Here is a 23,997-nt window from a genome sequence, read left to right as displayed (position 1 = left end):
CCCTGTTACGGGCCCTCCTCCAGGCAGTCCTCGGCCTAGGAGCCGCCGTCTCAAAGGCCCAGGGTCCTTTTGGAAGTGACCTCATCAGTACTTTGAAGCAGGTGAGGAACGATCCGCCTAGCTAGTCTTGGGAGAGATGAGCCTTCTCATTTGAATCGTGGGCCCTTCACTCAGATTCCTGGAGCTTGTTAAGTGGTTCTGACAGCTAGTGATCTGGGTGTGATACAGGGAGGGACAGGGCTCCAGATTGGAAACCTCTCCCTTTGCTCCGTGGGTCTTTTCTTGCCTGTCAGTCTTTGAGGTAGGCCACATTTGCATTTTCAAAATAAACAGATGCCTTTCAAATACATGAGCTGGTGGTCTCGAGATCTCTGTGGGCCCAAAACTGTTTACCAGCCAGGGAGCAATGCTGGAAGAGAAAACAAACGGAAAAACACGCCTGGCACATGCGCACACGTTTCCTGTGCACAGAACATTATGCCGGCAATAAAGGGCCTTTGTGAGATGTGGGGTCGCAGGGAGAGAGCTAGCTGGGGATCTGGGCAAAAGTATCCTTTATCAGTTTCTTTTTTTGGCGGGGAGGGAAACCACTTTGAATGTCACCTTGGTGAGAAGTGGCATGCTTTATTGTGTTTTTATTATTGATTAATGCTGATAATAGGCTCTTACCATAGGAAAACACACTCCTTTAAACACCAAAGAATTAAAAAAATGTACTTTTTTAATCAGAAAAATAATTGAGCACCTATTAGTGTTCAGATACATGGGGTATTCTAAGTAAAAACTAATAGTTGTATGTCATCCCATCACTAATCTGTTTTTTTTTCGAGTTTCTGGTGTTTATTTTTTTTAATTTTTATTGGAGTACAGTTGATTTACAATGTTGTGTCAGTTTCAGGTGTACAGCAAAGTGAATCGGTTATACATATACATATATCCACTCTTTTTTAGATTCTTTTCCCATATAGGTCATTCGACAGTATTGAGTAGAGTTCTCTGTGCTATACAGTAGGTCCTTATTAGTCATCTAACTAATCTATTATTTTTTAAATGAATTCTTAAGTTTCAGAAAGTGGATATAACTAGATTTTGTCAACTAAAATTGCATACCTTCCTCAGTAAATACTATCAAAACAAACAACCTGCAGGGAATTTAAAAAAATATCTACAGTGTCTCAGTCTTTTAAGTTTTTGAAAGCACAATTTAAAAAAAAATTGCCCCTCTAATTCAAAATCTTTTTTTAAGCGAGAGCAAAGTGCTGGGCTCCCCATGTCACAGGGGAAGAGCCTCAAGTAGGTGACAGTGGAGCCCTAGAGGCTGGGAAGGAACTGCAAAGAGTGTTTCCAGGAGGAGCTGGCTTTTCCAGCCTCCCTTCCCGCCTGTCCCCCGCAGCCACCCCTGGAGCAGGAAGAACCCATTGGTTGATAGCACTTTTTCATCTAATTGCTTCAGTGCTGTGGAAATTGTCATTTTCTCTTTCTCTCTGTCCTCTGGTCAGCTTCCTACTTACTCCCCTCCTCGGTCCTCCAGGAGATAACAGCACTAAAATCTATGGCCGTTTGTCCCTCTGATGCCCTTTGGGGGGAGTGCTTTTTGGAGCGGCAGCCTCAACCGTGCGGAGGCTGAGGGGGCCTCTTCCTTGAGCCTGTGAGCAGGCGTTTTAAACCAGCTGCAGCTGGAACCTCTGGGCAGCGCATCATGTGACTCCAGCCAATGAGAGTTGCTTTAAATGCAGCTTCCAGAGAGGAAAGCAAGCAGAGAATCCAGACAGGCTCTGCCCCTCCTCCAGGTTAACTTCTTATAGAAACCCGACCCCTACCTCACGTTGGAACCAAGTTTTTAGTGTTTAAAACTGCCTGAACTTTTCAATCTCGCTCAGGGTAAGGCCTCCTCCTGGTCTTTTCTAACTTTGAAAGGCTGGTTCCTTTAGCATTGTTGGTGGGTTGGCAATGACTAGGTGGTTACAATAATTTCCTAGAACGAGATTTCCAGAAATACCCCTAGGTGCGCAGGACAACTATATTTTAAATTCGGAAATTTCTTTCTTTCATTCACTTTTTCAACTACTGTTTAATTACCTCCTTTATGTTGGAGCTACTACCAAGATGAGCAATAGGATTTCATTTGGGGCCTCAAATTTTCCATCTTCAGTACAGAGGCCTAAAAAGCATTCTCTCCCTCAAATGGATGCTGTTTGTATAATCAGGTCCTCTATATTATGTCAACGTTCAATGGAAGGGAGTTGTGTAAAACGCCAAAGAGTCAAAATCATTATAAAATATAGCTGAGGATATCCGCTGAGAATGGCCCATGCTTCTTGAAGGTGAAGATAATTAGGTAGGTATTTTTCAGTCTGTCGAATCTGTGCATAAGCAGGTTGTTGATCACAAGCCAAACAGTAGAGGAGAGTCAAGCGAATGTACCATCGAGAGAAAAGTCCACTTTGAACAGACAGAAGGAAAACAAGCTGCCCTTTGTCACTCCTTTATGCATCTCTATTTGTCATTCTACCTCTATTCCAGTGTTTCTTTACTCACTCTGTTTCTATCTCTTAGAAAGATTCCTGGTCATTTTGCACAAAAAAATATAACCCTTCTTGGCAGGAGCCAGCTGCCTATCCTTTTCTGGTGTTTTAGGCCATTTCCACACAACAGTAAAGCAGCATCTAGGGGAAAGAATTAACTGGAGCATCTGAGCTTGAGGTGAACTGTCAACTCACACTAGCTCCACTGTCTTCTAAAGCTCTGCTTAACCAAAGGCAGGGTGCCCTTCAGGCTTACACAAGGGTCCTGCTGAGTCCACTTGCACTGTCTGGCTTTCTCTGACTCTCTGTAGATAAAGGTCTGTGGCTGGTGTCTGACAACCACAGGCATAACGTTTTGGAGGGGAAAGTGTTTGGGGGGACAAGCATTGTGATTTACTTTGGGGAAATGTGCCTTGTCTGTGAGCAGGGTCAGGACATACAGAGAGCCCCGGAAGCATGGCTTCAAGAAAGTGGTTTATAGCGGAGAGGAGGCCTGGCCATATCTTCAAGGTTTCTGTTGAGAAATGGGATCTGCCAAACCTCAAGGGGCACAAACAGTAGAATTCTTGCCATGAAATAACCTGTGATACAAAGGCATGTCCTTTGCTATGGAATCAAAGTATTGCCTATGTTAGAATTAAACACCCAGAGGGCAGGGTACTATTCATCTAATGCACAGAGAAGAAGCTGCAAAGCCAAAGTGGGTTTGACGTCCACTTGTGCCCAATATCATACTGACATGGCATGGAAATGCTCAAGATGAAACTTTGGCGCAGCAGTTGGCACCCCAGGCCTCAAGATTAAATTTCAGAGCAAGCCCATGGATAGAACCTCTTCAGTTTGGGATCGCTTCCTCCTTTATGGACCTCATGTAGAGCTCTAGAATCTGGCTGCAAAAAGGCAGTGCCCAAAATGGTATCCTTACCACCTCAACATTGAGTGAAGCAACAACTTTATGATCGGTAATAATTGATTAATAATGGTGTCAAAAACACACTCGAGTTGCCTTTATGTCTTTTCATGTTTTTTCACATAGAATCATAAAATGTGGTATCACGTTTTCTAACCCTTATTAGTTACTGGGCTCTATCCAAGTTACAGTAAAGAAACATTCAGGGGAAAAATTAACTGTGCTATGGCAAGAATTATCAGGCTTTTTTCCTCAAAAGACTCCTGTGTGTACAAAGGCAGATTTTGTTTCCCCCTAAATAGATGAAACAGAAGCACAGAGAGTCTGCATAAGTTGTCTCCCCTTATGTGTTACGTGAGCCTAATGACTGGTATCAGAGCCCTCTTCTGAGTCTTTACCCGATGCTCTTCCTAGTAGAACATGCCCTACTAGATGGTTTCCATCTTGGATATGGCACATGGACATAGAGTACCAGTCAGAACTTTGGGGAGAGTTTTATATACCATCCTAAGCATGTGGACTTTGGAGTCAGAACTACTGACTTCAAATCCTGGCTATACCACCATTTGTCATATGGTTTGGGGGCAATTACTTAACTTCTGAGCCTTAGTTTCCTTAGCTATAAAGTGAGGCTCGTTAAGGTCTAATTCTCAGGACTGTTGTGAAGATGATAGCAGATAATATACACAAAGCATCCTGCATGGGACCCGGCACGTGGCAGATATTCAGTAAGTGTTAGTTTCCTCTCTGTTCCCCCTTCCTAAGTATGAACTTAACTTGAGGGGGGAAAAAATTGTCTGTGAAATACTCTTCTATGATTAGAATAATAATGTTATAACTTCAAAAAGATGAAACTATTTCTCTCACTTTTGGAGAAGAAAAAAATAGTACCTGTCAAATCTCAAATACAGTTACAATAAAGCCTTTATAAAAGAGAGAATTTTCCAAATCCTATGTCTTGCTTATCTGACAGGGAAAAATTAAAATACAACAATAGCATGTGAAAGATTTCAGGTGGTTTTGTTTTTATCAAGAGCTACTCTCCATCACGCTGAGAGCTTGGTTCATTTGTGTGGATACATTTTTCAGTGACCTCAAAATTGTTCCGACTTAGGTGGTGTGCTCCTGACATCATTTTTCCCACTCAGGGGTTTGAGGCCCTTCTGCAACTTGTTCTGTAAAATAACAAGTCTCCTCCTCACCTCCTTCCAGAAGTCAGAAATTCTAAAATCCAGGAGTTAAATATCACCCAGATTTGCTGGCGTGGAAAGCAAGTCGCCTTTCAGATGTCTGAAGAGTTGGAAGATGTTGGTGAGCCTGTCACATTTAACCCACAGTGACGGGTGATTGGCAACATAACAACTGAGCGACAGCCATTTGGCCAAGAGTTCAAACCCCAACATGAAGAGCCATTGCAGGATCACGGCTTGATTTGCTGTGGCCATGAAGTCTGAATCACCCAGCACAGAGGCAGAGGCAGAGGTGACAGCTGGTAGCCATTCTCATCAATAAAGTTGTGACGGGTGAGATGTACAAGCGACCAGAGCCTGCTAATTTCACAGACTTTGAGCCAAGTGCTTAGTGTCAAAACCAGCTATGGTCAGTGATGCAAACGATTGTGAAGGGTCCCTCGTCAACAGCAAGGCTTTCCTCACCAGACTCTCCTCCTCGTGGGTTAGAAGCAATTGCATCCTGCTGTCCAGGAACAATCCAGTTTGAGGATAAGGAGGACTTATCCTTTTATTTTTTAAAAATTATGGTGACTTTTTGCAAGTCAGATTTACTGAGGTATCATTTATACAGAGTAAAACTCAGTTTGATAAAATTGGGTGAACACATATAGTCAGGTAACCCCCTCCACAATCAAGAAAAGGAACGTTTCCAAAAGTTCTCTCGTGCCCCTTCTGTCGTCCATCCCTTCCCCACCCCCAGCTTCTGGTGACCACTAATGGTTTTCCTGTCCCTGTAATTTTACATGTTCCAAAATGTCATATAAATGGAGTCATCCAGTATGTAGATACTTGAGTCTGGCTTCTTTCACTTATCATAATGCTTTTGAGAGTCATCAGTGTTGTTACATTTATCAGTAGTTTGTTCTTTTTCATTGCTGAGCTGAATTCTGGTCTGTGGATGTACCACAGTTGTGTCCATTTACCAGCTAAAGGACACTTGTTTCCAGTTCCTGCGATTATGAATAAAGCTACTATAAACTTTCAGAAATTTGTCTTTTTAAGAAAAATTTAGAGGAAAGTAAATAACTTTGTTTTATAAGAAGCCAGAATGATCCTAGAGGTAAGAGTTGTTTCCTTCTTGATTAACCAATAGAAATGCTTATTTTTATAACATCTTATACTTTTTGCATGGCAATTTACAATTCATACATTCATGCAAAGGACTGCCACTAACCTTATTCCTGTAATTATCATAGTAACCCTGAGAGGTAGGTTAGCGGTTTTATCCCATTTTACAGACTGTGGCTAAGAAACCTCCCGCAATTCAGACGGCCTGACTCCCGATCTGCTGTCCTTCCCCCCAAACATTCTGAACATCCTGTCTATAAAGAACACTCTGCTGGATGCTTTGGGGGTGGTCACAAAAACAACATAAAAATGTTGGCTTTTTTTCCCTTCAGAAGAGAGGAAGACAGTCTGATGCTCCACATCATACATCATCAGGGAAATACAAATTAAAACATTGGTGAGATACCACTGTTTACCTGCTAGAATAGCCAAAATCTGGAACACCGACAGCACCAAATGCTGGTGAGAATGTGGAGCAATAGGAACTCTCACTCATTGCTGGTGGGAATGCAAAATGGTGCAGCCACTTTGGAAGAGAGTGTGGCGGTTTCTTATAAAACAAAACATGCTCTTACTGTATGATCCAGTAATCGTTCTTCTTGGTGTTTTCCCAAAGGAGTTGAAAACTCGTGTCCACACAGAAACCTGCACAGATTCAGGCAGCTTTACTCTTAAGTGCCAAAACTTGGAAGCGACCAAGATGTCCTTCTGTAGGCGAATGGATAAACCGTGGCACATCCATACGACGGGATAGTTTCCAGCACTGAAAAAAAGTGAGCTATCAAGCCACAAAAGACGAAGTAATCTTAAATGCATATTACTAAGTGAAAGAAGCCAACCTGAAAATGATACATACTGTATGATCCCAACCGTATGACATTCTGGAAAAGGCAAAACTATGGAGACAGTAAAAAGACCAGTAGTTGTCAGGGGGTGAGGAGCTGTGGGAAGGGATGAATAGGCGGAACACAGAGGATTTTTAGGGCAGTGAAAATACTCTGTGTGGTACCATAATGATGGACACATGTCATTATACTTCTGTCCAAACTCATAGAATGTACAGCACCAGGAGCGAGCTGTAATGTAAACTGTGCAATCTGGGTAATTATGGGACCTTATGATGTGTCAGTGTAGGTTCATCAATCGTAACAAATGTACACTTGATGGGGGATGTTGATGATGGGGAGACTGTGTATGTATGGGGACAGAGGGTTACAGGAGATCTCTGTACTTTCCCCTCAATTTTGCTGTGAACCTAAAACTGCTCTAAAAATACACTTTTTAACAAGGGGGGACAGTCTCAGATGGAACCAAGACCAACACGCCTACCACAGGCTTGAGAGGAGTACTAAGATAGAGCCAACTAACACAGCCACAGGAGCAAATGATCTATGACGCTCCCCCCGCAAGTCCTTTTTGGAAACAGGCAGAGCATAAATTATAAGAAATGAATCCAACCTGAGGCTGCTGGGAGTTGGGAGAGAAGAGAGAGGCAGTCCCTAGAAGCTGGAATGGAAGAGAAATTCCTCAGTGATGCTCCAGGATAGGCAAGAAACTGACCTCTAGGGTGAGGGAAAGCCTCCCTCCTTAGCCTCCAAGTTAGAGAAAGCAGTTCCCAGACAAGACTTTCTTTGAACTCTGTCAAAGTTTGACCAGAATAATAACTGGAATTAAGTAGTGAAGAATCAAAGTGGAAAATGCTCTCGTAGGCCTAAAATTACTAGACTTGTTTTGTGTGGTGGAAATGGAGGCCAGGGTTTCTGATGCAGCTGTAGTGGGGGAAAAAAAGTGTCAATGAGATTCTATTCTTTAAGAATTCGACTTTGTGCTGCTTTTGGTGGCATTTGCCTGTTGGACCTCCAACAAGTTGGCCTCTTTAAATTCTGATAAGATGGCTGCTGACCAGCCGTCACTCCAGCCAGAAGCCACAGGGTCCTCGCGCCATTGGCCCGCAGTGGTGAGGAGGGGAAGGCTGGGCTTCTGTGCCTCATCTTTATGCGCCCTCTCTGCCAGGTACAGTGGGCACCTTTGCCAGGTCCGTGGTGAAGGCAGGAAAGCTTACCCAGCCTAGATCACCAACCAGGAAACCTACCCAGCATCCCTGCTGGAAATAATGCCTGAGTCTGTCCTCTGGGTGGGTCATCAAACACGAGGCCAGAGCCTCCTTCTGCAGCGGCTAATCTGTGGGACCCTTAAAGGCCCAGGCATGTGAATGAAATAGTCTGAATTTTATTTCCATTTGTAAACTAAAAAATAGGACAGTGGAGGTTAATCATTTTTAAATGTTTAAATAAATGGGCTGTACCCTGTAATATTTAGGAATTCAGACTTTAGGGCAAAACTGCTTAGGTTTGAACCCTGAGTCTGCCATTCTCTAGCTGTGTGTGACTTTCTTGGGAAAATCATTTAACCTCCCTGTGCCTCAGTTTCCTCAGCTGTAAAATGGGAATAATAGTGGTCTCTGTCTTTTACAGTTCCTATGAGGATTAAATGAGTTAATTTTTATAAAGGGCTTAGGACAATGGATGGAACATCATAATTCATACATTTGTGTTTGTTAAATGCAAATAATGACCATTTCCCTAGCTCCTGTTCCTAGTTTTTCTCCCACCACCCCATCCCCGCCTTGCTAGCCAGTTCAAGCTGAATGCACATACCTGATCTTTTTCTCCTCTTTCTTCTAGTTAAACCCTTAACATCCATCAGCTCCCCCTTCTCATATTATTGTAGTTTCCTAGGGCTACAGATTACCACAAACTTTGTAGTTTAAAACAATGGAAATTTATTCTCTCACAGTTCAGGAGACTAGAAACCCAGAATCAAGGTGTCACTGAGATTGGTTTCCACTGGAGGCTCTGAGGGAGAAGCCTTTCCATAGCCCTCTCCTAGCTCCTTCTGGGTCCTAGCAATCCTTGGCATCCCTTGGCTTGTTAGGCCCATCACTTCACTCTCAGCTTCTGTTGTCACATGCATTCTCCCCGTGTCTTTCTGTGTCTTCACGTGTCCTTCTTATAAGGATACTAATCGCTGGATTTAAGACCCACCTTAATCCAGTAGGGCCTCGTTTTAAACTAATTACATCTGCACAGACCCTATTTCCAAGTAAGGTCACACATGCTGAGGTTCCAGGTAGATATCTCTTTTTATTCTCACTCTCTGTGTCAGAATGCAAGCTCCATGAGGGTAGGGACTGTGTGTGCCTCCTTAAGTATAGTCTGAGTTAGCCGGCATTAGTTAACACGGGAATGTTTACTGGGCCTCCTTAAAGGAATGGAGAGATATGGCTGGGTGGGAGAGCAATGCTTGAAGCAGGAGAGCCATCCAGAAAGAGGGAGAGAGACGCATGAAAAAAACCACATCTGAGGAAATAAAAAAGGAGAAGGATCAGAGATCCCAAATATTCTAATATGGCATATCTAGAAGCACTGTCAGCAGAACTGGAAACAGCCAGAGTTAGGAGGAGGTGCAGACGAGAGAGAAAACAGGGTCTAGATCACAGGCCAGGGAGAAGGGAGACGGGACAGAGTTAGGTTGATGCCTAAGGGAAGAGCCCGAAGACGGTCTCCTCTGTGGAGAGGAGGCCCCGCTGGCAGGATGGTTTCTTCTAAAGCCAAGGGATCCAGTTGGAAAGGACCTGGTCTCTCCAGATACTTGAGGTGGTCTGAGATGTTGGGACATCTTCAACCCATTGTGACCTTGAGGGTCGTGGAGCATGGAAGAAGACATGGGACAGCCGGGAACATCCCTTTAGCACCTTTACACCCAAGCCATCAGCTGTCTTGGTAGAGAAGTATTTAGGTGTTCATCAACGCGAAGTAAGCTAAACTGGATGATGAAAAGCTGCAGTGGTGACATTCCTCGACTAAGAATTGTGTGTAGCCTGTTTTTTCCATGGCAGAGTAATTGACCATTGACCCACAAAGGTCAGTGAACAGGACAGCATGACAAAAGAGGCCTGCCCTAGAGCAGATGTTTGGAGGGAAGTAGGAGACCTGTCTCTCTTTTTACTCTCAGGTGGAAACTGAAAGGCAACAGGAAAGCCATCCAGTTGTCAAACCAGGAGCCCTGGCCTAGTACACGCATGACCTCTGTTTGTCTCCCAGCTCCCTATTTGACTAACGCAATCAGTGAGACAGAGAGGTTACCCAACCTACCCAATGTCTCCAAGCTAGTAGGGAGTCCAGCCAAGACAGTTACTAATTCTCCTGTTCCCTATAGTTGTGCCCTTTCACAACCACACTGTATTAAATCTTCAAAGTAACACTAAACCCATGGGTGAGATTCATCACCTCAGAGCCTCAAACCATAAGAGAAGTGTGGGTTTCCCTAGCCACACTGTATCTCCCACTTTGGTAATTCGTCTAGGTGTAGGGCATAACCTAGAGAAGATTCTGTTTTGTTTCATTCCACAGGGAGCCCTTCAGACCAAAGCTGTGATCTACACCCCACCGTTGCAGGGGGCGCCAGGGGAACTGCCCAGGTTCAAGACTGCAGTGAGCCCGGCGACCACAAAGGTGAGGTCCTTAGAGGTTTGGGATGGGTGTCCTGTATTTGTGGACACTCCAAAGAAGATTCCAGAGCTGGAAATGATCACCTGATATGGACTCTCTGTCGGGCATTCTTTTTTTCCTACAGGTGACAGCTGATTAAATTCAGGGGCAGCCTTGCAGGGGACTCTGCAAGGTGATTTCACAGAAGGGGAGAGAATAGACAGAGATAAGCTCAAGCCCTCCCTCCACAGCTGTCCTGGGTGCCCAGTTACCTGTTCACTGGGGAAACTGGTCTAGTTGCAGCTCTCTGTACCAGCTGTCTCCTTTCCACCCATCCTCTTAGAGCAGACGCTGACATGTTTCTCTCTGATTTACCTTAAGACCTTCTGAAAGTTTAGCTTCTCAGGAAGGTCTTTCTATGGTCCTGACACTGGAACATATTGAGAACATTCATGGGGGGAAGGAACACTGTGGACAAGAAGTTAAAACTTGGCTATCTGGTCTAAGCCTTCCCTTAATTATCGTCATTGTAAAATGAGAGAATTGGACTAAATCAGTGGTTTTCAAACATTTAAAAAATATTAGAATCCTCCCATTTTTCAGTTTGAAGTTCTCTGGACTTCCGCTTGAAGAAGAAGCTACGATTTTAAAAAATATAACCTTTAACGCTAATGCTAGCATTGTATGGAAAGAGAAGCTGAGTTGCCCTGGATTTCACGGTAGAGTTTGTAGTTAGTTTCTCCACCAGGCCCAGTAACGAGGCTCTGGGCACTTCCAACTCCTTTGGAATCTGCTGCCCAGCCTAGGTTTCAAGAAAATACACAACTGGAGCTTTACCTGGGGGCAAGGAGGTTAGGGTGTGGGAAAAAAAGGAAAGGGAGTGCCCCAGGAGCAGCAGTGTTTCTTGGACTTGAGGAGTCATGGAGGTGGAGACGGTGAGACACTTTTCATTTTCATAAAAGGATGTCTAGCTGTTACAGACCTGCAGTCTAGACCTTTTCTCCCTAGCAGAAGTCAGAAATAGGAGTCTTCCTGTTGCAATCAGCACGCAGGTATGTTTTGTTTGGCCAGACACAGAGTTTTTGTTTTGTTTTTTTACAAAAATATTGAACCCGAATGTCTTCAGATGGGGTGTACGTCCTCTGGCTCACCACAAACCCCACTACTCCCCATCTTCTGCCTGACACTACACATATTCGTGTTACCTGAATGACCCCAAAGGCATTTTGAGTTTGCAACACCTGCTATGTTGTTTTCTTTCTTTTTTTTTTCCTCATGATGGTCAAATGCTTTTTCATCTTATTTCAAAATGGTCCAGTGGAGAATTGGCTCAATTTTCCTGGGAAATATGAATGGCTCTAGAGTTCAGCCTGATTTTGGAAGGATTCAACTCCTCCAGAGAAGTCCCTCCCAGTATTTCTTTATTCCACTTAACCAGAATACATAAGGATGCTTCCCTGAAGACTGGAGACCCATGTCTGGAGGAGCCTCTGTGGTCACACCTGCACATACCTCATGTCTGATATTTTGTGAACTATTGAAGTTCATCATTTAGTTTTCTCAGCCATGTCATTGGTCTAATTCCTTTAACCTGATCTACTCACTTAGCATGAATCACCGTATTTTACTCTACTGTTTTTCTCCATAGCTCCATTTCTCCAGTCTCCTTGTTTAACAATTAATTTGCCAGAGAGATGCCAGGTGATTCCAACTGTCACCAGACATATTTAACAATATTTGACAATTTAGGATTTTGCTTTGAACTCAATGGTTTGACAACCTCCTTCTTATTTTTTATTCATTAAAAGAAAAACTTTTAAAATTGAGGTATAATTGACCTACAACATTATGTTTGTGTCAGGTGTACAACATAATGATTACTTCCTTCTTATTTAAGTTTATCTCTTTACTCTGACCCAAATCCTTATCCCTGCTCTTCTGGCAGAGCTGGGAGATGGAGGGGCAGACTTCATCTAAGCTTTAATAAGAATATTCTGTAAGTTTCTGTTTGGTTTTTAAACTTCAAATAACTCTAAAAAATCAATATTTTGATGACTGAAGTGCAAGTGAATAAGAAACAAGGAATGAGTTTTCCCTTTAATTACACGAATAGAAACTCTATGGGTTGTTACTGGAAACCCAGGCAAAGTAACTGAGGGCATTTTGCTAAGCCCCAAATAAAGGTGTTACTGCCTTCTCTCTTCCTGGTAGTGGAAAGGGCACCTTCCTAAGGAGAGCCCCAAACCAAAATGGGCTGATGGTCTTTCCTAGCTTTGCTTGTGCTGCTTCTTCTCCGAATTGCTCCTTTTCATACTGAGGATCTCAAAATAGGTGCAGACAATAGCACCCTCAACTTCCCACATGGCAAGACCATCTAAGGTTTGATCAGTGAGTGGTAGCCCTTGGTGCTGCTGAACTGGGCCAGAGAACAAGGTTAAAAATGAGTTGTGTTGATTTTCCTTCTTAATAAGGAAACAGATATTTGTGCCCCTGAAGTGGGCTTCTCTTTTTTTTTTTTTATGTCAGTTCTTGATTTTATGCTGCTTAGCACAGTATTACAAGTGAGCTTGGGCCAAACAATGTTTTAGAATCTCCAGGAGAGGAAACCTGCCTGGTCCTCTAACCAGAGGAGTTCATCTATCTAGAGAAGGTGGGGGCGGGGGGGCAGGGGTGGGGATCAGCTCATGAAATTCTAAAAGGCTGTTTTTCTTGATTTCTCCTTTTTTCCCCCTTCTTTTAATATTGTTGTTTCACTGTTTGGTCATAATGTTTGTGTGTGTGTGTATAATAATAAAAATGTAATAATGTTCCATATAAAATTTTCTCTTTATCCCTTTGGTGTTTATAGCAATAGTAATAACAACAACAGATGGTCTTATCTACCACTGATAGCGAAAAAGCATTACATTTCTTCTACACAAGAGATAAATATGCCTAAGAAACCAAACCAATAATGTAGAATCAGAGCATACTCTTTCTAGAATAGACAACACAAAAAACAATTGATTTCCGTATTTCTTTTTCTGTACTCCATTTTTGTTGTGTTATATGTTTCATCATTATAACATCAACCTTCTATATTTTATGCACCTTCCACAATATGTCACAATTGGTAAATTTACAGATTATCTTCATTGGTTGTATTTTGGTTTGGATGTTTCTAGATGATCTGAAATAAGGATAGCAAATAAGTGTAGAGTCTCTTTACAACCCTGAAGGATTGGTAGTGACTACATGGAACTATGGTTCTCAGCCTTGGCCACACTTTAAAATTATCTAGAGAGCTTTTAAAAAATGATGCCAACCCCACACCAGATCAGTTTCAGAATCTCTGGGAGTTGGGTTCAGGCATATTTAAAATCTTCCTGGGTGATTCTAATGTACAGCTAGGATTAAGAATTGTTGATCTGGAGCAGTGTCTCCCAAACTTCAACATGAATCCTGATTACCTCAAGGGCTTGTTAAAAACACATATTGCCAGTCTCCACCCCTGGACTTTCTGGTTCACTTAGGTCAGGGCTGGGACCCAAGAATTTGCATTTCTAACAAGTCTCTAGGCGATGTTGATGCTTCATGAGATGTGTTCTCGATTAGCCGTGATGATGTGGGGTCCATACTTTGAGAACCACTGATGTGAAACGTTGTGTTAGAAAGGAACTTGAAGCCGAATGAAAGTTCAAGAGAGAGGGGCCATGATTAGTCAGTCATGGCTGCCATGGTCACAGGAAGGAGGAAGTGTATTTGTGACCCCCGACTCTTGAGAAACTCACCAGTAAGCTGTCCTCAATCACAATACAGAACTGAGTTCCTCCTGGAATGATTCCCTAGTTACCGTAATCCTAGCCATGTTGTGACAGTGTTTCTCGACCACTGTCCTCATCAGCGGGCAGCCCTGCCCAGCCCAGCCGGGAGTGGAGGCTGGTCTCCTAACTCTGTCTAGCAGTGCACCATTCCAGCTACTGCGTGCTGCTGCCTTCACCATCTACCTCACCTTGGGGCTTCCAACCTGCCCACTCTTTATATCTGTTGTCAAAGAGAGGTAGCTTGTTTTCCTATAGATGAGTCATTTTATCCAATTTGCTGGCTGGGACCGAGTACTGAGCAAGGCCTGTAATCACAGAACAGGTCAGTTTTGATGAGGTGTCCTAGACAAAGGCTGCAGAAAGTCAGAGAGCAGCACGAGGATGGGGAGAGAGGTGTGGCGGAGAGTAAACCCTGCCTACTTCTGAGTTTATCCTTAGTCTCTAAGTACTCATTTGCTTTCTCTCAGTTCTGAGGGGCTCTGTCGATCGTAAAAGCAGTCCACAAGCAGAACCCAGCAATGGCCATGCAGAGACTTCAAGCAACTCTCCAGCTATCGCTGAGAAAGATCGGTGAGTCTTATCCATAAGATTTCATTCCAGTGGATAATGAAACAACAGTATTTCTTACACTGTGTTCTTTTGGTGAGTTGGAGACAGTGGAGCCAAAAAGCGTTGCCCATCAGATTCTTCCATGTCAGAGGTCATTACTCTGTGGGCAAAAGTCTTTGTTCCACAGGGCAACCTGACTACAACCCTCTCTTGTGGGTTCTCCTCATGGTGAAACCTGTACTTGGCCTCATTAGGTTAAAGCAGTGGTTCTCACCTGGGGGCAGTTTTGCCCCCTCCCCCTCTGCTTCTGGGGACATGTCTGGTTGTCCCAACTTTTCGCAGAGGGGCTTGTGCTAAGGGCATCTAGTGGGTAGAGGCCAGGGCTGCTGCTATACATCCTACAGTACATAGGACAGGCCTCCACAGCAAAGAATTGCCTAGCCTAAAAAGGCAGTAGGCCTGAGATTAAACAAAACTGTGGGCTTAAGCTAGTGCAAAAAGGGTGTATCAAAAAAAAAAAAAAAAAAAAAAAAGGGTGTATCATTTTTATTACAAGTTTACTCCAGGATTTTGGAGAAATAAGCAGGCCATTAGAAAGTTCTTCGCATATTTTCACCTGGAAAAAGAGGTGGCCTTGATTTGTAACTTTTAAAAATAATTCTTAATTTTCTGAGACATCTTATTAATATTTTTGAAACTTGACAAATTAAATCCTCAGTCCTTCACTAGTGGTCTCAAACTGCTCGAGCTGCTTTCAAAGTAGACTGAAGTTGTCTCTCGGTAGCCGCGGGCATTGGTTCCAGGAGCCCCCATGGACACCAAAACTTGCAGATGCTCAAGTCCCTTATATATAAAATGTCACGGTAGAGTCTGCCCTCCGTATCCATGGGTTTCCCAACCGCAAATTCAACCAACCTTGGATGTGTGCGAAACCCACGCATATGGAGGGCAGATTGTCCTTTCCTAAATAGTCAGAATAGCTTATTTAAGGGTACTTGATGAAATAGTATAGACCTAACATCTCATATTAGAATAACAAAGTTTAGAATTTCCATTGCAGCAGAAAGACCACTGAACTTGGCAGGTGGAAGACTTGGGTTCTGGTCCTAAAGCTAGCATTTTGCAGTTCTTTGATCTTGGGCACGTCAGTGAACCAGTTTGGGAAATGGCTCCAGCCCCAGCCTGACTGCCGTCAACCTCAGCCGATGACTGACTTTACTCAGAATATCAGGACAGTGCTGTGAGCAACATCCACGCCCTTCCTTCCACCTTAGAATCGCTCCTTCTGTTCAGCTGTCCTTTCTTCCTTTGCTCCCATCTCAAAAGACTGTAGGTTCCCTCCCTGGCTCACCCGTCTGTGGTGTCCCTGCCCTCCAGGCCCGGCCATCATCAGGTAGCCCAGCCCCTCCTGCCACATCTTCTCTTTCTGCTGCCTCTTCCCCTTTTGCTGATTCCTCTCCCCATTCTAACAAAAGCCTGCCCTTGGCCCTGTCGCTCCCTCTTCTTATTTGACCATCGGACTTCCTCAGACTGACATCCAGCTCAGTTGCCTCACTCCCTCACCAACCCCTCCCTCCCTAAACCTGAAATATGATCTGTGCCCTCACCACATCCCTCAAACAATCCTTGGGAAGCTCAGCTCCCAGCCACAGGAGCCTCATATTCATCACTCTCTACAGCTCTCAGTGCCATGTGCTGTGCTTTCCTTGGACCAGACTCTTCCGTGGGTTTCTACAGCACTGCGGTCCTCACCTTCTTTCTCCAAGATGTACTCCATCTTTATCCTTATTCTCTTTCACCCACCTTGAAATGTATACAGTTCTCTAAATCCTTGACTGTCTTCTTTCTCTACTTCTCCCTTGGGTGATATCCTCTCTCACTAGCGTATTCTGGTGCCAACTCTCAGATGAGTGAGTGTGATTATCAGATCTCTGTTCTGAGCTCCACACTCCTACACCCACCTCCTGTTGCCCATGGATTCCTGATCCACATACCAGAGCCTCAATAGAAAAGTCCACCAACCACCTCCTCCGGCTCACCTGACCTTGCCACTTCTGTCAGTGCTCTCTTGTGACCTGGTCTTCAAACCTGGTGCTCATTTTTGATCCCTACCTCTCACTTAACCCCATTCCAGTCACTTCCTTATCATCCTTCCCAGGCCCAGGCCTACGTCTATCTCTGTCTCTCTCTCCACTCGCTCCTCTTTGCAGACCAGCTCTCATTTCTGACACTTGATCAATTGTCCTAAAGCTACTCTGACTTTTCAGAGAACATTAATGGCTTCCCATTTTAGACCAAAAGAGGTTCAGACTCCTCAGTCTGCTATTGCAAGCCCCTCCCTGTCTCGCTCCAGTTTGTCCTCCAGACTCACCTCCTGTATGACCCTATATGCACCCTCTGGCTACCTGGAGTCAGACTTCATATTGTTCCTACCAGTGTACCTACTTCTGTTCTCTCTTCCCACTCCTTTCTGTTCAGTTCTTACCTATTTCATCAAGATACATCATCATATCCGTTTCTTTCACAGAGACCCTAATTCTCTCTAACACTCCTTGAACCATCACAGTCCATTTATGACAGTACTACCCAGCGTGCTGGTTCACAACAAAATAATGAGCTGTGTCCAAATGTAAATTAATCCACTGCTTTCTTCATCAAGAAAGTTTTGTCACCAACCCCCCCCAAACACACACACACACACACACACACACACACACACGTAATCTCAGCCAAATGAAACAAGATACTTGGTAATGAATTGAATTGATTTGCATTCTGGTGCTAGCCCTTACGACATTGTGAGTGGTAACGTTCACAGACTGTGTCCTCAGACCACACTTTGGTGTATCACTCTCTGTGGCTCTTCCTGTTTTTGCCTGGTGTTGTGGTTGACCATGTGCTAGGTCAGCTTCTCAAGGGTGAGGGCTGAGTCTTCATTCTTCCTATTTCCAGTACATGCAGTGGGTCTCAATAAGTTAGTCAAGCTGACTTCCAAGACCACTCTTCAGAATTCAGATTTTTATGAAAGAAATGTTCTTCCTCCTCAATCTTTAAGTGGTGGTGGCAACAACAGAATCCAGAATAACGTATCAGATAGTGTTTCAGGACATCCCTGCCCCAGGGGGCTGGGGGCTCATTTTTCCCGCTGTGTTTGATAGTCACCTCAATGCCCTGTGGATGGATCAAGTCAGGGATTGAAAGGAAGGAAATCTTGGGGGGCGGGGGGTGGGCAGGCAGAGCATAATGAGAAGAGAACTGGGTCATGCCAATGGTGATGCTCTCAGCGGCAAGTAACAGAACTCAATAGATTCAAGGATCCCTCAGGATAAGAGGTCCAAAGAGAGAAGTTCCAGTGCTGGGTTGGCCACTCAGGGATGTGGACACAGGCTCCTTCCATCTGTTTGCTCTGCTATCTCAGCACGTCAGTGATACCCCCACTTTGGGGCACAAGGTGGCTGAAGCAGTGTGCTAAGTATCACTTGTTCACATAGCATTGTCCAAATCAGGAAAGAAGAGATGGATGTAAAGGGGCCTCTCCTCAGGAATCTCTCTCTTGTTAGGAGGGAGACCTTTCCCAGAAGTCCCCAGGACATTCCCATCCCATCTCATCAGCCAGAATTTGCAGAGGTGGCTCCACAGGGGAGCTGCAAGGGAGGCTGGGAAAGTGAGCATTTTCAGCTGCAAGAGAAAGTACTCAAAGAATAAAGGGGTTGGAGAAGCAACCAGCAAAGTTTTCCAGAAGAGTCCTGAAGGGGTAGTGATAGGAGCAGATAAGTACTGGGGAATGATGGAGGGAAGGCAAAATCAGAGGAAGAGTTTATAAGGAAGACCCAGACATGACAAGAAATACTGTGAGGATGGTACGACAGGGACGTGTTGAGGTCACCCAACATTTATGGCGATGGCAATCTTTCCCACAATTATCTCACATAACTCACACACGGGTCCTTTGGGTGGTGTTCTTGATGAGTAAACCGAACATGGGGAAGGCTAATCAAGTAGCTCCCAAATGCTGGACCAGAGATGAGTGCTGGGTTGGAGGCATCAGATTTACCTACTCCTGCCCCAGTCAGCTAGCACGGGGGTCACCCAGTGTCACAGAGAGTAAATGGCAGGTCTGGGGTTTGAATCTGGATCTTCTGTCTCCAACAGTAATAACAACTAATATTTGATATTTGTTAACAACTCCCTGGGCACTATGCTAAGTGTTTCACATGCATGATTCTTTTTAATCCTCACAACAACCCTATGGGAGAAGTGCATATTATATTGGATTGGCCAAAAACTTTGTTCAGGTTTTTCAGTAAGATGTTACCCAGTATAATTTCTGACATTTAGAGAGTACAAGGAACTTGCCATTGTCACCTAGTCAGTAAAGTGACAGAGTAAAGATTTGAACACAGGTGTTCTAACTCCAGGGCCCACACCTATAACCAGTACATTCTGCTGCCTCTCTAGGGTTCCAAATGCCTAGCCCAGGGCTTTTTCTATTCTATGTTCTCTATAACTGTCATCTCAGCAAAACTTTTTTTTTTCCTTTATTTTTTATACAGCAGATTCTTATTAGTTATCTATTTTATACATATTAGTGTATACATGTCAATCCCAATCTCCCAATTCATCCCACCACAACCACCACCCCCTGCCCACCACTTTCCCCCCTTGGTGGGAAACGTTTGTTCCCTACATCTGTGTCTCTATTTCTGCCTTGGAAACCAGTTCATCTGTACGTTTTTCTAGATTCCACATATATGCGTCAATATACAATATTTGTTTTTCTCTTTCTGACTTACTTCACTCTGTATGACTGTCTCTGTGTTCATCCACGTCTCTACAAATGACCCAATTTCGTTCCTTTTCGTGGCTGAGTAGTATTCCATTGTATATATGTACCCATCTTAAATCACAGCCAGCTAAGGAGTAAACTCTGATCAGCATCAAACTCTTACCCTGTGATTGGTGGAGAAGATTCCAGCACCAAATCTTGGGAGAAAGCCACTGGCCTCACGGGAAAGGTGTTCCCATGGGTGCGTGGTGGGGCAGGGCTCACTTGGCTGGGGAGAAGGAAGCCTCACGTTGCAAGTCGAAGTCAGTGGTTGGCCTGGTGCTTCTCTGCTCCACTTCCTGTGTGAGCCCATAACTGTGTACAGTGAATGACAGAACGGAAGTAGTCTTTTGTGTTGGGGGGCCTTTGTTCCCTTGATGGTAATCCTCCATTTTAATGCTGATAAGTACAATAGTGAGGATTACGCCCCTCAGCCCCTAATTTAATTTGGCCTGCGTATGGCAAAGCTCTCACAAGGCTTTTCTTTGACATTCTTTAGCACAGCTAGCCTGTTGTTGTGTAAAAAGAAGCCCCTATGAGGGAGGCAGGAGATTGATCTTACTGGTGCAGATGTTTTTACCCAGCAGCTTTAACACACCCCCAAGAGAAGCTGCTTCATCCTGGGCCACTTCAGTGAGGATTCAGACTCAGAGAGATCGGAACCTTCGTGACTCAGGCAGCTCAAGGGGAGCTGGCACCTCGCAAGAGGGGAAAATGAGCACATATTTCTCCCGTGTGTCATCCTTGCGGCCCCAGGGCTTGGAGCCAGTCAGGCTGACCTCAGAATTGATGAGCCAGAGAAACAGCCTCCCTATTAGGGCCGACTGTGGGCCAGATTTTCCTGTGGGCTGTGAAATACAGATTGCCACATATCTTGACAGACTGTGTGGTGGGTCATTGTAGAAATACGTGGCAGTGCTAAGAAGATTCAACAAAACAAAACTTTTCTTTCCATATCAGTATCCGGAGGAGGTTTCCTCTCCCATCTTTCAATTCCCATGCTAATTTTTCCTTCCACTTCCATTTCACTCCCTCAGGGGGCTAGTGCCCTGCAGCAAATTTCCCACCCCTGTGACCAAGTTAGTGCACTAAAGCATTAGAGGACCCCCTATGGCACCAGAGGGGAAAGGGCAGCAGGTGTAAGAGGAGGTAGGGGTGGTGGCCTTCTTTCATGAGATGCCTATGATGCTATGTGTTACCTTCTTCTGGTAGAAAATCAGGTGACAGACCTGGGTTTGAATCTTAGTTTAACTGTTTACAAGCTATGAGACTTGGGCAAGTTCCTTCATCTTTCTGACAGCAGTATCCTAGGCTGGAAAAAGGGAACAATTGTAAAGATTAGATATAATCTTACCTCAAGAAACAAGAAAAATCTCAAATAAACGACCTAACCTTACACCTAAAACAACTAGAGAAAGAAGAACAAACAAAACCCAGACTTAGTAGAAGGAAAGAAATCATAAAGATCAGAGCAGAAATAAATGAAATAGAGGCAAAGAAGACAATAGCAAAGATCAATGAAACTAAAAGCTGGTTCTTTGAGAAGATAAACAAAATTGATAAACCTTTAGCCAGACTTATCAAGAAAAAAAGGGAGAGGACTCAAATCAATAAAATTAGAAATGAAAAAGGAAAAGTTACAATGGACACCGTAGAAATACAAAGGATCATAAGAGACTACTGCAAGCAGCCTACACGCCAATAAAATGGACAACCTAGAAGAAATGGACAAATTCCTAGAAAGGTACAACCTTCCGAGACTGAACCGGGAAGAAATAGAAAATATGAACAGACCTATCACAAGTAATGAAATTGAAAGTGTGATTTAAAAACTCCCAACAAACAAAAGTCCAGGACCAGATGGCTTCACAGGTGAGTTCTATCAAACATTTAGAGAAAAACTAACACCTACCCTTCTGAAACGCTTCCAAAAAATTGCGGAGGGAGGAATACTCCCAAGCTCATTCTATGAGGCCACCATCACCCTGATACCAAAATCAGAAAAAGATAGCACACAAAAAAAGACAATTACAGGCCAATATCACTGACGAACATAGATGCAAAACTCCTGAACAAAATAGTAGCAAACTGAATCCAACAACACATTAAAAGGATGATACACCCTGATGAAGTGGGATTTATCCCAGAGATGCAGGGATTCTTCAATATATGCAAATCAATCAATATGATACACCACATTAACAAATTGAAGAATAAAAACAGTATGATCATCTCAGTAGATGCAGAAAAAGCTTTTGACAGAATTCAACACCCATTTATGATAAAAACTCTCCAGAAAGTGGGCTTAGAGGGAACCTACCTCAACATAATAAAGGCTATACATGACAAACCTACAGCTAACATCAAACTCAATGGGACAAGCTGAAAGCATTTCCTCTAAGATCAAAAACAAGACAAGGATGTCCACTGTCACCACTTTTCTTCAACATAGTTTTGGAAGTCCTAGCTGCAGCTATCAGAGAAGAAAAAGAAATAAAAGGAATACAAATTGGAAAAGAAGACGTAAAACTGTCACTGTTTGCGGATGACATGATACCATACATAGAAAATCCTAAAGATGCTACCAGAAAACTACTGGAGCTCATCAATGAATTTGGTAAAGTAGCAGGATACAAAATTAATACACAGAAATCTCTTGCATTCCTATACACTAACAATGAAAGATTAGAAAGAGAGATTAAGGAAACAATCCCATTTACCATCACGTCAGAAAGAATAAAATATCTAGGAATAAACCTACCTAAGGAAGCAAAAGACCTGTACTCAGAAAACTATAAGATATTGATGAAAGAAATTAAAGATGACACAAACAGAAGGAGAGGTATACCATGTTCTTGGATTAGAGGAATCAATATTGTGAAAATGACTGTACTACCCAAAGCAATCTACAGATTCAGTGCAATCCCTATCAAATTACCAATGGCATTTTTCACAGAATTAGAACAAAAATTTTTTTAATTTGTTTGGAAACACAAAAGACCCCAAATAGCCAAAGTAACCTTGAGAAAGAAGAATGGAGCTGGAGGAATCAGGCTCCCTGACTTCAGACTATACTAAAAAGCTACAGTAATCAAGAGAGTATGGTACTGGCACAAAAACAGAAATATAGATCAGTGGAACAGCATAGAAAGTTCAGAGATAAACCCACACACCTATGGTCACCTAATCTGTGACAAAGGAGGCAAGAATATACAATGGAGAAAAGACAATCTCTTCCGCACATGTAGAGAGTGGACTTAAGGACATGGGGAGGGGGAAGGGTAAGCTCTGATGAAGTGAGAGAGTGGCATTGACATATATACACTACCAAATGTAAAATAGATAGCAGTGGGAAGCAGCCGCATAGCGCAGGGAGATCAGCTCGGTGCTTTGTGACCACCTAGAGGGATGGGATAGGGAGGGTGGGAGGGAGATTCAAGAGGGAGGGGATATGGGGATATAAGTATATGTATAGCTGATACACTTTGTTATACAGCGGAAACTAACACAACAATGTAAAGCAATTATACTCCAATAAAAATGTTAAAAAAAAAGTCTCTTCAATAAGTGGTGCTGGGAAAACTGGACAGCAACATGTAAAAGAATGAAATTAGAGCACTCCCTAACACCATACACAAAAATAAACTCAAAATGGATTAAAGACCTAAATGTAAGGCCAGACACTATAAAACTCTTAGAGGAAAACATAGGCAGAACACTCGTTGACATAAATCACAGTGATATTTTTTGATCCACCACCTAGAATAATGAAAATAAAAACAAAAATAAACAAATGGGACCTCATGAAACTTAAAAGCTTTTGCACAGCAAGGGAAACCATAAACAAAATGAAAAGACAACCCTCAGAATGGGAGAAAATATTTGCAAATGAAACAACAGACAAAGAATTAATCTCCAAAATATACAAGCAGCTCATGCAGCTCAATACCAAAAAAAACAAACAACCCAATCAAAAAATGGGTGGAAGATCTAAATAGACATTTCTCCAAAGAAGGCATACATATGGCCAAAAAACACATGAAAAGATGCTGAACATCACTAATTACTAGAGAAATGCAAATCAAAACTACAATGAGGTATCACCTGACACCAGTCAGAATGGCCATCATCAAAAAATCTACAAGTAGTAAATGCTAGAGAAGGTGTGGAGAAAAGGGAACCCTCTTACACTGTTGGTGGGAATGTAAATTGATACAGCCACTATGGAGAACAGTATGGAGCTTCCTTAAAAAACTAAAAACAGAACTACCATATGATCCAGCAATCCCACTACTGGGCACATACCCTGAGAAAACCATAATTCAAAAAGACACATGCACCCCAAAGTTCATTGCAGCACTATTTACAATAGCCAGGACACGGAAGCAACCTAAATGTCCATCAGCAGAGGAATGGATAAAGAAGATGTGGTATTAAAAAAAAAAAAAAGAAGAAGAAGAAGATGTGGTATATATGCACAATGGAATATTACTCAGCCAAGAAAAGGATCAAAATAATGCCATTTGCAGTGACATAGATGGACCTAGAGATTGTCATACAGAGTGAAGTAAGTCAGAGAAAGACAAATATCATAT

The 23,997-nt window shown here is 43.2% G+C and overlaps 1 protein-coding gene across 1 annotated transcript in view; it reads left to right on the top strand.

Annotated features, from left to right (window-relative positions):
* Nucleotides 1–23,997, top strand: part of MYO3B (myosin IIIB) — a 399,378-nt gene that overhangs the window by 277,413 nt on the left and 97,968 nt on the right. Inside the window, exons 30-31 of the mRNA XM_073806955.1 lie at nt 10,148–10,249; nt 14,496–14,598. Of these exons, the coding sequence (XP_073663056.1) occupies nt 10,148–10,249; nt 14,496–14,598 (205 nt within the window). The remainder of the gene's footprint in view (nt 1–10,147; nt 10,250–14,495; nt 14,599–23,997) is intronic.

The sequence above is a fragment of the Tursiops truncatus genome, chromosome 7 (genome assembly GCF_011762595.2).
Source record: "Tursiops truncatus isolate mTurTru1 chromosome 7, mTurTru1.mat.Y, whole genome shotgun sequence".
Lineage (NCBI taxonomy): Eukaryota > Metazoa > Chordata > Mammalia > Artiodactyla > Delphinidae > Tursiops > Tursiops truncatus.
Note: the sequence above shows the minus strand (reverse complement) of the source record. Positions and strands in the feature narration are given on the sequence as shown.